General features: G+C 40.4%; 1 protein-coding gene across 1 annotated transcript in view; it reads left to right on the forward strand.

The window, feature by feature from the left end:
• The first annotated feature begins 1,838 nt into the window (after positions 1 to 1,838).
• Positions 1,839 to 14,354, forward strand: part of LOC124259126 — a 33,840-nt gene continuing 21,324 nt past the window's right edge. Inside the window, 1 exon segment of the mRNA XM_046693220.1 lies at positions 1,839 to 2,270. Coding sequence (XP_046549176.1) covers positions 2,229 to 2,270 — 42 coding nt within the window. The 5' untranslated portion in view covers positions 1,839 to 2,228.

Raw genomic sequence — 14,354 nt, forward strand, 5'->3', positions numbered from 1 at the left:
TATTGGTGTTTTGCTGCTTTACACAGGTTCTGCAGTACTGGTGTTTTGCTTTACACAGGTTCTGGAGTACTGGTGTTTTGCTTTACACAGGTTCTGGAGTACTGGTGCAGTAGTTTAACCTACACTGACAGTGACGCATGATCAAAATGCTATATGCACAAACATGTCCAGAGTCAGCTCTGAGCTCATAGAAAGGAATCATGTCATATCTTGAATATCTCATTGTCCTTGTCTTTCAGTATAACATGTCAAGAAAAGAATGGATTCTTATCTGCTTTTTGTCTCATGAAAACTTGCACAATCAACTAAGGATATTTATAAAAGTGGAGGCATGTCATGTATCAGGTTTATCATTTGTCGGACAGCTTAAGAGTCAATTTGTTGCTACTTCGAGATAACTCCTTTTTTATTGTGTCTACGACCCCACTCACTAGCTGATAGAGGCTCAATCAGACCTCGACCCCCAGCAGAGGGACGTCACCTTGATAACTGACAGATCAAGCCGTGTACAAACTATAGGGGAGAGTTATCAGTCATACTACAGGTTGTTTTTACAGCTTTGTTTGTGTGTAGGGACGACTACATGTTTTCTACATGTATGCTCTTGAAATCTATGAATACATCAGGTTTCAATTACACTGATCAGTAACACACACAGATGGTAACAATATTTTCAAAGTTAAATGAAAAAAAGTACATGTGTTCTTTAGCTGATAAAGTGTCACCAAACTGTTGTTTGTCTTTGAAAGAGTTAATATTGATCCCCTTTGAAAATCGGATTGTTAATTTTCTTAGGAGACTGAAAAAGCGTAGAATTTGTCATGCGTTTGTGTGTAAGGCATGCTGTTTTCAGAAATGTGTTAATGATGTGAACTTAGAAAATGTCATGCTTAGACTAAAAAATAATGCAAGAAAAAACGCTATTTGGTATACTTGAAGCTAGTAAAATGATATCTGAATAGATATTTTATTCACATTAACATTATTTTGCAAATTTTATTTTGAATTTTCAATAATTAAAACACAATACCTTTTTCGGACTCAGTATTGTGCCAACCTCAATGTTTGTGCATATTCATATTCATATTTTTTAAGCATACGATGATACCTTCAGGAGCGTAAATTCTATATTTTATGGACTTTGCTCAGATGTCATCAATCTTTGGAAAAGTGCTGAGAAAAAAAACAATAAGTGATTTTCCCTGTTAAGGCCAGATCAATTTTATTTCATGTTTTAGGGATTTTTGTCCTCAGAAAACCTAAAGGCAGGAGGGACTAAAAATTAAAAATAAATATATACTAAAAGTATTTTACTTTGGACAATTTAAGAAGTGTATATGGGGCAAATCACAATTTAATAAAAACCTTTTCTTGTAAATTTTTTACCAATAAAACATTATGATTTTTTTTTTTGCGCGGGCAAAATTAACTCTAATTTTCTTATTCTTGAAAAAATACGACCGTTGGATCCATAAAACAAGAAATAAAATTGGCCTGGCCTAAGTTACAATATTTTGTGCTATTCGGTTAAAGACTGAAATATTTACTAATATAGCTTTACTAATAAAACACCAAGGAACGTTTTTCATGTTTGCTCAAATGGAACTGACAAATATGGCATAACAATTTCAAATACCAGTACATTAGGGAAGCACTAAACAGTGCGATCAATAGGGCACTGGAGCATGCATTCACTGTCCAAACATGCAGCCCAAACATAAAGGGTTTTGTTGGTGCAAGCAATCAACACTTGAGAGACATGACAAGCTAATACTTCTATCTGCATGCAGTTATCTAGGTTACAAACACGATAACACAAGGAGCGCCTTTCTTCAAACACACACAGACCAGATTACCCCGATTTGAAAAAGATGGGTATTAACTTGTTGTACCTTATCTGAGTCCGACACTTATTGCATGTACTGTCTTCGGTCAGGATCTGGTGTCTGTCATCGATTCTATCGACGCGTTTATAGGTCAGACTTTCAACCATAGTACTGTAATGGTCTGGATGACAATGGGATGTAGAACTGGATTATATACGATATGGATGCATTTATGGGAATCTTCAGAAGTTGGTGAAGGATGTTGAAGAGCTAGTTTGCTGTCATGACGTATAAGAAATAACGACTGTGGGATTTCACAGTGTTGTGGATGGTAGCAGCGTTAAGGTTCGGATAAAACAGTTTTGAAATGGATCTTTAGAAGATGCTGTGATAAGACGAACAATGCTTACTTGGAGAGCGTGGAACCTCTTTCCTCCTGATAAGGTAAGGTGTTGTTGACAATAGGGGTGTTGGATGGCTTGTAGCCATAGCAGACTTTTGGGTTACGTAAGTACCCAAAGTAATAATCATGATTATTTTTACAATCAGTCAGAGAAGGATGTGTATTTTCTTATGATTCATTGATGAACCTGATTGGTGTTAAGATCATATTTCCAGTGTTATTTATTCATGGTAACTATACTGTCTTCATGTCAGGAAATCTATTCAGAACTCGTCATTGCATGCAATATGTGTAGCCACCACTACGGTCCGTTTGAGTCAGAAACGGACCGATGAATTGCAAATTTTATCATTGTACAAAATTGCCACATAAATATAAATAGTACACATGTTTATCATTTACTAATACCCAACAGCTTTCTTATATTTGAACATTTTCCGGACTCCACCAAAAAAGTTCTTTAAGAAACTATCATTAAAATTTTGACAGTTTACTATTTGTTACGAGGGAGGAGTGCAGAGAAAGGGACAGCCAGGTGTGTGAGAAAAGAAGGAGACGGCACAGCACAGGCTAATGAATCAATAACTTGGTGGGCACTTGTGCACGTGCTTCTCTAACACCTGGCTGTCCCTTTCTCTGCACTCTCTGTACAATGATAAAATTTGCAATTCATCGGTCCGTTTCTGACTCAAACGGACTGTACATATCTGTATTGGGCAGAAAAAAGTTCATTACTCGCAGGAAAGTAAGAATTGTAGTGTGATCACGTGACCTACGATACTGATACTGCTCCCTCCATGGCAATCTCTAGGTAAAATATTGTATCTTAAAACAGGATGGACTTGTGCTGTATTGTATGAACTGAAACAATTTTGGGCACACAAAAAATCTTAGAAAAAATATTCATTATGAATGCAGTTATTTTTCTCAGCATTTCTGAATAATATGCATCCACATTGAACAAACTATCAGGTGAAGTTTAGTTTCAATGCTCATCAGTGTTCAGAATATGCACAAAAGTCAAAAGGTCTTTGTAATAATATTGATTTATTGATAATATTGATTTGAGTTAATGATTGAGGGTTCTCCGTAACTGTAAAGCATAATTATTGGCATATTAGTAGTTAATTACACCTACAAGCGTCTATTAGGAAGTATTTAAGCGTGAATTTTCTGCCAATGCTATACTGAAATCAATGTTGAGTTGATGTTTTAACAACTGGTTGAGGACATGTGTCTTACACATGAGCTGGAATACAAGTCATCCAGTCTGTTTTACACACACACTGATTTTGTACAATATATACATTGATTTATATATCTGTTGGGAATACAGTTCTTTGTCTCCACAGACCGTCTAGGTTGACTCAGTAGGTTTGCATCGTACTGTAGAAGTGATAAGTTTTGGTGATTCAGCATGACAGAAATTATGTTCGGTTCACCATCAAGCATCTAAGGAATCAGATATAGATGAATGATTTTCTTTTAATGATTTTTAAATGTGATTATTGACCTTTTTTCCTTTGCCTGAGTGCATTTGTACTTTTTGACACTCAGAGTGAGTGAGTGAGTATGGTTTTACACCGCTTTTTAGCAATATTCCAGCAATATCACGGCGGGGGACACCAGAAATGGGTTTCACAGACACTCAGAGACCACTAGGAACTTTATTTATGCTTGCACACTTTTTAGTCTTAAAAATGGTGTTGAGACGTAGGGTTGTCACTGCACATTTGAAATATTTACAGGGCATTGTTTATCGGCTCTGATGCTTCCATGGTTCCATTATTGTTTGGATGCATTAAGAATGTTGAGAGTGAATTGTTCATGTCTTCTTAGCTGATTACTGAATAGACAGGGGAGATCAGGTATGGCCACTGACAGCATTGGAACTACAGATGGTAATTAGGAATACTGAATTATTAAAGACCCTGGTTCCATCAGGAAGTGCAGACTGATAGACGGGTTTGATAGGCAGCCTGGGCTTGTTGTAGTGATCGGTTGTTAACTTGTTAAAGAAATGCTTGATTAAGCCTCATCTTTTTCTTGATGGGGGGTGGCCCAGTTATCTAATGCCACAGTTTGTTTTCGTGTACAGTGTTATGTCCCTTTGTATGACAGGATCCTGTGATGGAGGGTTTGCATCTTTGTTTTGTTCTTATTTGTGTTCCAAAGACTCTATTTAGGTTTTCGCTAGTGTGATAAATGTGCAAGATAATAATGCTGGCATATTGTTATATATCATGGGACCCTCTATTATCGCGGTAGTTAATGTTGTCGCCATCGGGATTATGAACGGCTACTGACATTTTGCATTTTATGTATATTTTCAGTTGACTTATGTTTAATCTTTATTTCTGTCACAAATAATGTGACACATATTCGCAACTCGTTTAATACCATTGCGGCAATTCCGATTGTCTCGTTTGACCCGGAAATTGAAGCAACTCTCTATTATCGCGGTATTGCTATTTTTTTACTATGGCACGCGGTACAAGCAGATGACACTGTGAAACGTTTACTAAGACAAGTAACGAATCTAAATAGTTTGATCATTAAAAAATATTTAGGAATTTCATTCACATTAGTAATATCATCATGTTTTTAACCCAAACATCAGAAACTTCTATTCATTTTGGATACAAGGTAACAATAACGTTACAAAATGTTGTTTTTCCGCCTTAAAACGTACCATATAAGCTGCTGCTGTGTGTAGAGTGAAATTGCATAATACGTCACTTCCTGTTATATTTTTAGCATGGAAAATATGCAAATGACCTTATAGTTGTCGCAGGATTACTCTTGACGAAGTAAGTTTTGATTCATGCTAGATGTAATGGCAGTAGGGTTCATACTAGTTTCAAAATGTTCCAGAACTTACTGAAAAGATGAATGCTTTAATATTTCTACGATTAGACATGACATTCCAATGAAATACTAGTAAATGACTTTTTCAAGAGCAATGAATATATTTTACGTAATTTGCATATGTAACCAGCCAATGCGGGGCGTGGTGTTTCTGCTTTCCCGATGTTTTCACGTGCCGCGATAATAGAGAGCCCGCAATAATAGAGTCCCATTATAACAGTGTTCAAAAACATTGTTAAACCCTCCCTCCTTCACTGCCTTTCTAGCTCACTCACTCACTCACTCACTCACTGTTTGTAGCCTATAAGTACTTGAAAGATTCTCACTGTGTCCATAATTACAAGTGTGTGCCCCTTTGAATTGCACCTGCAGATAAACACACTGATTTAGTTACGAAAGCAGTCTTGCACTTTGGCCTATCAAACATAGACTGGGTGAACACTAACCTGGCAGTTGTAGGAGACCGTAATAGGAGTCTGAGTCATGTGTAAGCATTAACACATTTGGGGATCAGTAGTGTGGCTCAGTGGTTCATGTATTTGCTCCAAGACCATAGGGGCGGTGGGGTAGCCTAGTTGGTTAAAGCGTTGGCTCGTCACGCCAAAGACCCGGGTTCGAATCCCCACATGGGTACATTGTGTGAAGCCCATTTCTGGTGTCCCCCACCGTGATATTGCTGGAATATTGCTAAAAGCGGCGTAAAACCAAACTCAGTCAGTCAGTCAGTCCAAGACCATATGCCCAGGTTTGATTCCATCTTGTATGTACACAATTTTACCAGATTTTGAGGAGGTACTTGGGTTTCTGAGGACTCGTTGATGTCTGAATCCAATAAAGTTTGAGGGTTATTAAAGGACCCTTGACATTAATTTCTATCTCTGACCATGTTCAGTGCCTCCTGCTGCAACATGGCTAATTGGTAATTATAATCTAAGGTTTACTCATTGCCAAGGATACACAGAGATGCTGCAGTTGTTACGAAGTCCAGACATGGCTAGTATATCACTAGGGCACCAGATTTTTAAAAATGGAGTATGCTCCAACCCATTAGTGTAAGAATGTATAATTTTGCCTGAACTCACATGTGAAATGAACAGAAAAAAACTGTTCATGAAAAATAATCATAAAAAATAATGTAAAGGAGCCCAGAGGCATTTTCTTCGTGTTCAGTGGAAATCTAGACTTGCATGAGCTTTCTTGGATACTTTTGTTTCAGGGTCTGTATGACAGACTAAGGGTTCCCCGAAATTAGCTTAATCATGAGTAAGTGAGTGAGTATGGTTTTACCTGCGCATATGGTTTAGCAATATTCCAGCAATATCAGCGGGGGGCACCAGAAATGGGCTTCACACATTGCACCCATGTTGGGAATCGAACCCGGTCTTTCAGCATGTCGAGCGGACGCTTTAACCATTAGGCTACCCCACCACCCAGATTAATCATGAGGTCACCAATATCTTGAAAAAGGGTATAAAAATGTACACCGAAGCATTGCTCCGTGCAAGAAACAAGACATTGTTATCCATAAAGTTGTAAAGTTATTATTAGACTAAGGCTTAGTCTCTGAATATATATAATTTGGATAGTAACAAACAAGCCCATTTATTATGTTCAGTTGGAAATCTAACTTGCTTTATTTAGGGCTTTAGCACTGCAGAGAGGGCTAGGCAGTAGGGGAAATAATGTTGTTCAGGGACTGTGAGACAGACTAAGTTATTATCAAAAAGTGTACTTGATCTTAGCATATATGTTGTTGGCAATTGTCTTCCAAGGCATGTTGAAGTATGGAGCACAGTATCAAAGGGAGTTCACTTTCCAATCTATTTCATGTGAAGCCACGTCATGCTGGCCACTGCTGTAATTTTGCTGAAATCAGCATAAAAGCGCAGTCACTTTTAATGTCATTTCTACCCACATTGAATCGGCTTTCAAAGGAACAATATTGATATTTCCTGTCCAAGGTTAATTATATTTTATGAACAGCCATGAAGCTGATTTGTGAGTTACAGTTAAACATGTGTATGGTATAGTACTTCCCACCTCTCCGTTACACGCATCAAGGTAGGAATCCATATCAGGTGTACTTCGTCCTTACTTTATTGATTCATACAGGCTGCGATAATGAAAATCAGCTTTTGATGTTTTCAGTTCACACACTAACATTTAGAAACATTGTTTTTTCAGCCTGTTTAATGTTTCTAAATATTTCTTATATTGCCTTGCTGGCTACCCGAAATGTTTTTTTGTAACAATAGGTTACCTTGTTTAAAATTTACATGAACACTTTATTGGAGTTTTTGGATAAGTGAGTTATCTTATTGCGGAACAAGTGCTCTTTATACACAGGGTAACTTGTCTCCCATGAAGTTCTTTCATGCAGCTGTAAATACCATCAAATTGTCATTTCATTCAGGGGTAATGTTTCATTTTCAGGTCCAACAAGACGCGTTTTATCCCCGAAATAAAGTTGCCATATAGAATATACATGTGTATACACAATATAAAGTAGAGTTTAAAGGCAACCCAGAACAATGCTTAATTTTCTTGTGTTGACTTGACTAGAAAAAGACTTTCTACACTTGAGTTGGATTCCTGTCTTATTGAATCTGTACCGTCTGGGAGACAAAGGTTGAACTTATATATATGATAAGGCGGCTAGGATAATGGCTGTCTAAATTCCACTATAGCCCTTTGAAACATGTGTATTAGTGTTGGGAATTGGTTGAAATCTCACAATTGATGATTGCTTCATAACCAACGAACGATCATCGAATAAAATTGGTTAGCGAGATTTTTCAGATTTTCCAATCCAGGTTGTTATTGCAGATATGTATAACATGATGCAACTTGCTACTTTAAAGTGATGACTAATATATCATGAACATAAACTTCCTTGAGTCTTAGAGAAATATTCAGTCAGTGAAGTGGCTTTTCAGTTCCAGGCCCTGACAATTTCTAAGATATATTCCATTGTCAAGTTTTTCAAAGACTAAAACAGTAGTTCCAAAATCGTTTATGTTCGATTATGAGAAAACATGATCGATTGCTTGGTCGTTTGGTCACTTCGACCAATCTTCGATTATTTCAATTAATCGGACCACCACTAATGTGTATCAGTGTTATTTAGTGCCCTGCAGCAAGTAAAGTACATTAGTCTCTGGCATGGGGATGTTTGTTGTCTATGTGGCAAGTAGCTATTTAGTTGATACTCGATCAAAGGTGAACACAGAGAATTTTCTGGGTATCGTAGTATCGATAATCGTGATACATTTTCTGACAATAAATATATCGATACTTTTTCCGTATCGTGATATGTATCGTTGACCTTTAAATTGTGAATTTTCACCAGAAATTGACGGTTATGTCAAAATTTACACTGTTTCTTGTTATCAAGATACACTTTTTTTAAAGAAAATAACTAAAGATAGCAAATCGTGATATGCATCGTATCGCATCGTATTGTTCTATGATATCGCGATACGTATCGTATCGTAAAATTTCTGTATCGTCACACCTTTATTTCTGGGTTTCATCAGTTACTGTAACAGTTACTGTTCTTTAGTTCTACCTGATGATGGGGTCAGAACAAACCTCGAAACATTGCACCAAACAATAAAAAGAAGATGAACCCCAGAAAATTCTCTTTGTTCATCAAATAGCAAATGCCAATCAAGCATGTCGAACACTTGCTGTGAAAATATCAGATGGGTAAGTCATTGATTGAATACATTGTATAAGAACTACATATTCATTGGTCATAAAAGAACAGTATCTCCTAAAAATCCTTTACTTATTCTTGTAAATATAATAAAATTCCTGCTGATTACTATGATGTAAACTGTGAGAATCAGTGTTTGGCAGAGAAAATGTAATGCTGATTCTGTATCAACTGCAGGATGTGTGTTGTCATAGAAACAGATCCTGTATCTACTTCTGAAAAGGTTCCCTTTTCTTAAGTAGTGCGCCGAAGACCCGGGTTCGAATCCCCACATGGGTGCAATGTGTGAAGCCCATTTCTGGTGTCCCCTGCCGTGATGTTGCTGGAATATTGCTAAAAGCGGCCGTAAAACCAAACTCAGTCAGTCAGTCAGTCTTAAGTAGTGGCCAGTTATTGTGTATAGATGCCTTTATATTGCAGATAATATTACTTCAAAGCTGAATTGCAACATTCATTTCAAAAGATTTTTGTGGCTATGAAATATTATTTTTCTATTCAGTGCTTTTAGGCAAATAGAAACCAGTTCTAGCTCATTTTATTGTACTTTCTTGCATAGTCTTTAGTCCATGGTAGTCAAATCTGTAAGACACAAATTCAAAAGTGTTTCCGAAGACTGTAAATCTGTGGAACAAAGTGCTATTGTGGCTAGGACAGACGTGTTAATATCATACTCTGGCCAGGTTGAAGGCGGAATCCATACCAACTGATTATTGTGGATTATTGGAACAAGAATGGGACACCTTTGAGATTAAGGCTGAGAATGGATTGTGTGAATCATCTGATTGGTGTTTTGCATGTTACCTCGAGCGACCATCGTGTGACCATTGTTTGTGTCAGTTTCTAGGGCTGCAGAGTGTTTAGGTGTTGGGGTGGATGTTGGTCAGAGACTATTGTCGGGTATGGGATATCAATTACTGACATTGACGGAGCCTGCTCAGACCTGATGTCTTGCTTACACACATCTTGCTGGGGGCGATTCACAGCTGGAATAGGGTGGTTCCACACATGGTGGTGGGGTGATTCACAGCTGGAATAGGGTGGTTTCCACACATGGTGGTGGGGGCGATTCACAGCTGGAGTAGGGTGGTTTCCACACATGGTGGTGGGGTGATTCACAGCTGGAATAGGGTGGTTTCCACACATGGTGCTGGGGGTGATTCACAGCTGGAATAGGGTGGTTTCACACATGGTGCTGGGGGCGATTCACAGCTGGAGTAGGGTGGTTCCACACATGGTGCTGGGGGTGATTCACAGCTGGAATAGGGTGGTTTCACACATGGTGGTGGGGGCGATTCACAGCTGGAGTAGGGTGGTTTCACACATGGTACTGGGGTGATTCACAGCTGGATTAGGGTGGTTTCACACATGGTGGTGGGGGCGATTCACAGCTGGAGTAGGGTGGTTTCACACATGGTGCTGGGGGTGATTCACAGCTGGAGTAGGGTGGTTCCACACATGGTGCTGTAGGGTGAGGCGATTCACAGCTGGAGTAGGGTGGTTTCACACATGGTGGTGGGGTGATTCACAGCTGGAATAGGGTGGTTCCACACATGGTGCTGGGGGTGATTCACAGCTGGAATAGGGTGGTTCCACACATGGTGGTGGGGGTGATTCACAGCTGGAATAGGGTGGTTCCACACATGGTGCTGGGGGTGATTCACAGCTGGAGATTAGGGTGGTTTTCATACATGGTGGTGGGGTGATTCACAGCTGGATTAGGGTTGTTTCACACATGGTACTGGGGGTGATTCACTGCTGGATTAGGGTTGTTTCACACATGGTGCTGGGGGTGATTCACAGCTGGATTAGGGTTGTTTCACACATGGTGCTGGGGACGATTCACAGCTGGAATAGGGTGGTTCCACACATGGTACTGGGGGTGATTCACAGCTGTATTAGGGTGGTTTCACACATGGTACTGGGGTGATTCACAGCTGTATTAGGGTGGTTTCACACATGGTGGTGGGGGCGATTCACAGCTGGATTAGGGTGGTTTCACACATGGTGGTGGGGTGATTCACAGCTGGAATAGGGTGGTTCCACACATGGTACTGGGGGTGATTCACAGCTGTATTAGGGTGGTTTCACACATGGTGGTGGGGGCGATTCACAGCTGGAATAGGGTGGTTCCACACATGGTACTGGGGGTGATTCACAGCTGTATTAGGGTGGTTTCACACATGGTACTGGGGTGATTCACAGCTGTATTAGGGTGGTTTCACACATGGTGGTGGGGTGATTCACAGCTGTATTAGGGTGGTTTCACACATGGTGGTGGGGGCGATTCACAGCTGTATTAGGGTGGTTTCACACATGTTGGTGGGGGTGATTCACTGCTGGATTAGGGTGGTTTCACACATGGTGGTTGGGGCGATTCACTGCTGGAGTAGGGTTGTTTCACACATGTTGGTGGGGGTGATTCACAGCTGGAATAGGGTGGTTTCACACATGGTACTGGGGGTGATTCACACCTGGAGTAGGGTGGTTTCACACATGGTGGTGGGGGTGATTCACAGCTGGAGTAGGGTGGTTTCACACATGGTGGTGGGGGTGATTCACAGCTGTATTAGGGTGGTTTCACACATGGTACTGGGGGTGATTCACAGCTGGATTAGGGTGGTTTCACACATGGTACTGGGGTGATTCACAGCTGTATTAGGGTGGTTTCACACATGGTGCTGGGAGTGATTCACACCTGGAGTAGGGTGGTTTCACACGTGGTGGGAGTGATTCACACCTGGAATAGGGTGGTTTCACACATGGTACTGGGGGTGATTCACACCTGGAGTAGGGTGGTTTCACACATGGTGCTGGGGGTGATTCACAGCTGGAATAGGGTGGTTTCACACATGGTGGTGGGGGTGATTCACAGCTGTATTAGGGAGGTTTCACACATGGTACTGGGGGTGATTCACAGCTGGATTAGGGTGGTTTCACACATGGTACTGGGGTGATTCACAGCTGTATTAGGGTGGTTTCACACATGGTGCTGGGAGTGATTCACACCTGGAGTAGGGTGGTTTCACACATGGTGCTGGGGGCGATTCACAGCTGGATTAGGGTGGGTCGAGGGAAGTGAACGGGTATTTTTATTTGTGTCTATGTAGTGTATAGAGTTATGTTAGTCAGCCTTGATTGCGATAGGAAATATTGATATCTTCCAGTGACAAGGGGACTTTGGACATGTTGCATGTTTTTATTAAAGTTGTTATTTGCTGTGTAGTCTTGTGAGGAGCAACAAAATAACATATCATTGTGAACTCATATCCCAGAATTAACCCGAGTATTATTGTGTTTGTCTGCCACTGTCCTCACTGGTTTCAACAATGCAAATAATATGTGGTCCAAGTGTCAGGTGGTGGAGTATCATCGTGGTTAAAGTTTTCGCTTATCATGACAAAGACTCGGTTTGATTCCCACTGGTGGTGAAACATGGGCTTTCCACTCAAACATGATGATGGGTTTTGTCAAGAATATTTAAAACGTGCCTATGTGCGGCTGCTTGTACTAGCCCAGACAGCTGGTTTTATAAAACTTGTCCCATCATTATCCAAACCAAAATGTATACCAGTCCTTGTTGACCCATTAATGCAGTGCCAGAAGGATCATATTTCACGTCTTTTTGGTACTCTGGGATCGAACAGTGACTCGGGCATGTCAAGAATGTAAAACACCTATGACACAAAACTTGTCCCATCATTATCCAAACCAAAGTGTATACATTCTTGACAAAAGCAGTGAAGGATCTTCAACTCTGGGCCACAGTGACTCAGCATCTCACGTCACTGGTATATAAGAACTACAGTTCAGAGTAAGTAGTGCATCTAGCACTGGTGCCCGTCTGCCCAAGGGACATGTTGCCCTTGACTAATTGGTTCATCTGGATTATCGTCACCTGCCATGACTAACATGGCATGATGCATGGCAACTGGGAGGGAAGGGTATGTGGGTCACGATGTTTCTCGATTCCCACTGTGTGTCTTGGATGAGTAGATCAGGCCCTGAGCACCTGCTGACATGGAGATGAACATGGCTGGAACTAGAACTAGAACACTGGTTTCTGTAGTGAGGTCATATCGTTGCTCAGTTGTTTTGTACGGGGACCAACTCTAGGGTGTGGACCCGTGAAGATCCGGGTTAGAATTGATCTTCAGTGATCGAGTGAGTGAGTTTAGTTTTACGCCACACTCAGCAATATTCCAGCTATATGTCGGCAGTCTGTAAATAATCGAGTCTGGACCAGACAATGCAGTGATCAACAGCATTTGCATCGATCTGTGCAATTCGGAACTGATCACCCGATCGTGTTAGTCGCCTCTTATGACAAGCATGGGTTACTGAAGGTTCATTCTAACAAGCACTTCACGGTTCTGATCTTCAGTAACCCATGCTTCACGGTCTGATCTTCAGTGGTCACGTGATGAGGTGGTCAGACATGCTGACTTGGTTGACACATGTAATAGAATCCTAGATCGATGCTCTTGCTGTTGATCACTGGATTGTCTGGTCCAGACCTGATTATATACAGACCGCTGCCATATAGCTGGAATATTGCTGAGTGCGGCTTAAAACTAAACTCACTCACTCACTTCATTTTTAGGGTGCAGTGCTGGAGCATCTGCCCGGAAAATGTGGTGGTTCTATGATGCCAAAAGATGTTACAAGATACTTATTGTTAGTTACAGTGTGCCTGGTATTAGGGGATATACACATCTGGACCAGAGGCAGTATGTGTGTGAGTAGGGGATCCTGGTTAAATTGTATCTGAATGAGTTCTTGTATACAGTCCACACAGGTAACTCCCAGAAGAAGCAGCCACACATGAATATTTATTCTCATTAGTGAAATAGTCTAGAGTGCTTGTTACCCCTATTTCACCTGATGTACCTGGAGTATGTAGCTGCAGATTGTCCAGATTACCCACATGGGTATATAGAGGCTGTATGGCTGCATGGTTTGAAATGAAGCTGGATCTGAAGATGCATTTGACAAAATCTTACTTGGCTTCAGTGCTGCATCATTAATGCTCACACTATTGGTCACTGGTTTGTGGCTATGAGGAATTGTCATGTTCCCATTTCTTGCTGAATGAATTTTGCAAGTTACTAAGTGTCTGATCAAAGGAGGTCCTGAACATCACATCAAGACAAATATTGTGTATTTCTTGCCTGTATGCAAGGATATGACAAATATCAGCTCAGTTCATCCATAGTTCATCCACAGTTTTCACGTGAAAATGGCATTGAACAGTGGATGTTTTCATCTACAGCTTTGTGCTATACACTCCTTCACAGACTCCTCTACTTCTTCCTTCACTCTGTCATTTACTCCGTCATTCACACTCTGTCTGGAGTCCTTGCTGTGATATTGCTGGAATGTTGCTAAAAGTGGCATAAAACAATACTTACTTATTCGCTCATTCTTTCATTTATTCCCTCACTCATTTCTTCACTTCTTCACTGGGGTTGTGCAGGGTTTTACCCAGACTTTTAAAAATGGTAGTCATGGTGACTCAGAATATTTATTTTTGGGAGTCATT

Source organism: Haliotis rubra, unplaced genomic scaffold (genome assembly GCF_003918875.1).
Source record: "Haliotis rubra isolate DU_JTF1 unplaced genomic scaffold, ASM391887v1 Scf71, whole genome shotgun sequence".
NCBI lineage: Eukaryota > Metazoa > Mollusca > Gastropoda > Lepetellida > Haliotidae > Haliotis > Haliotis rubra.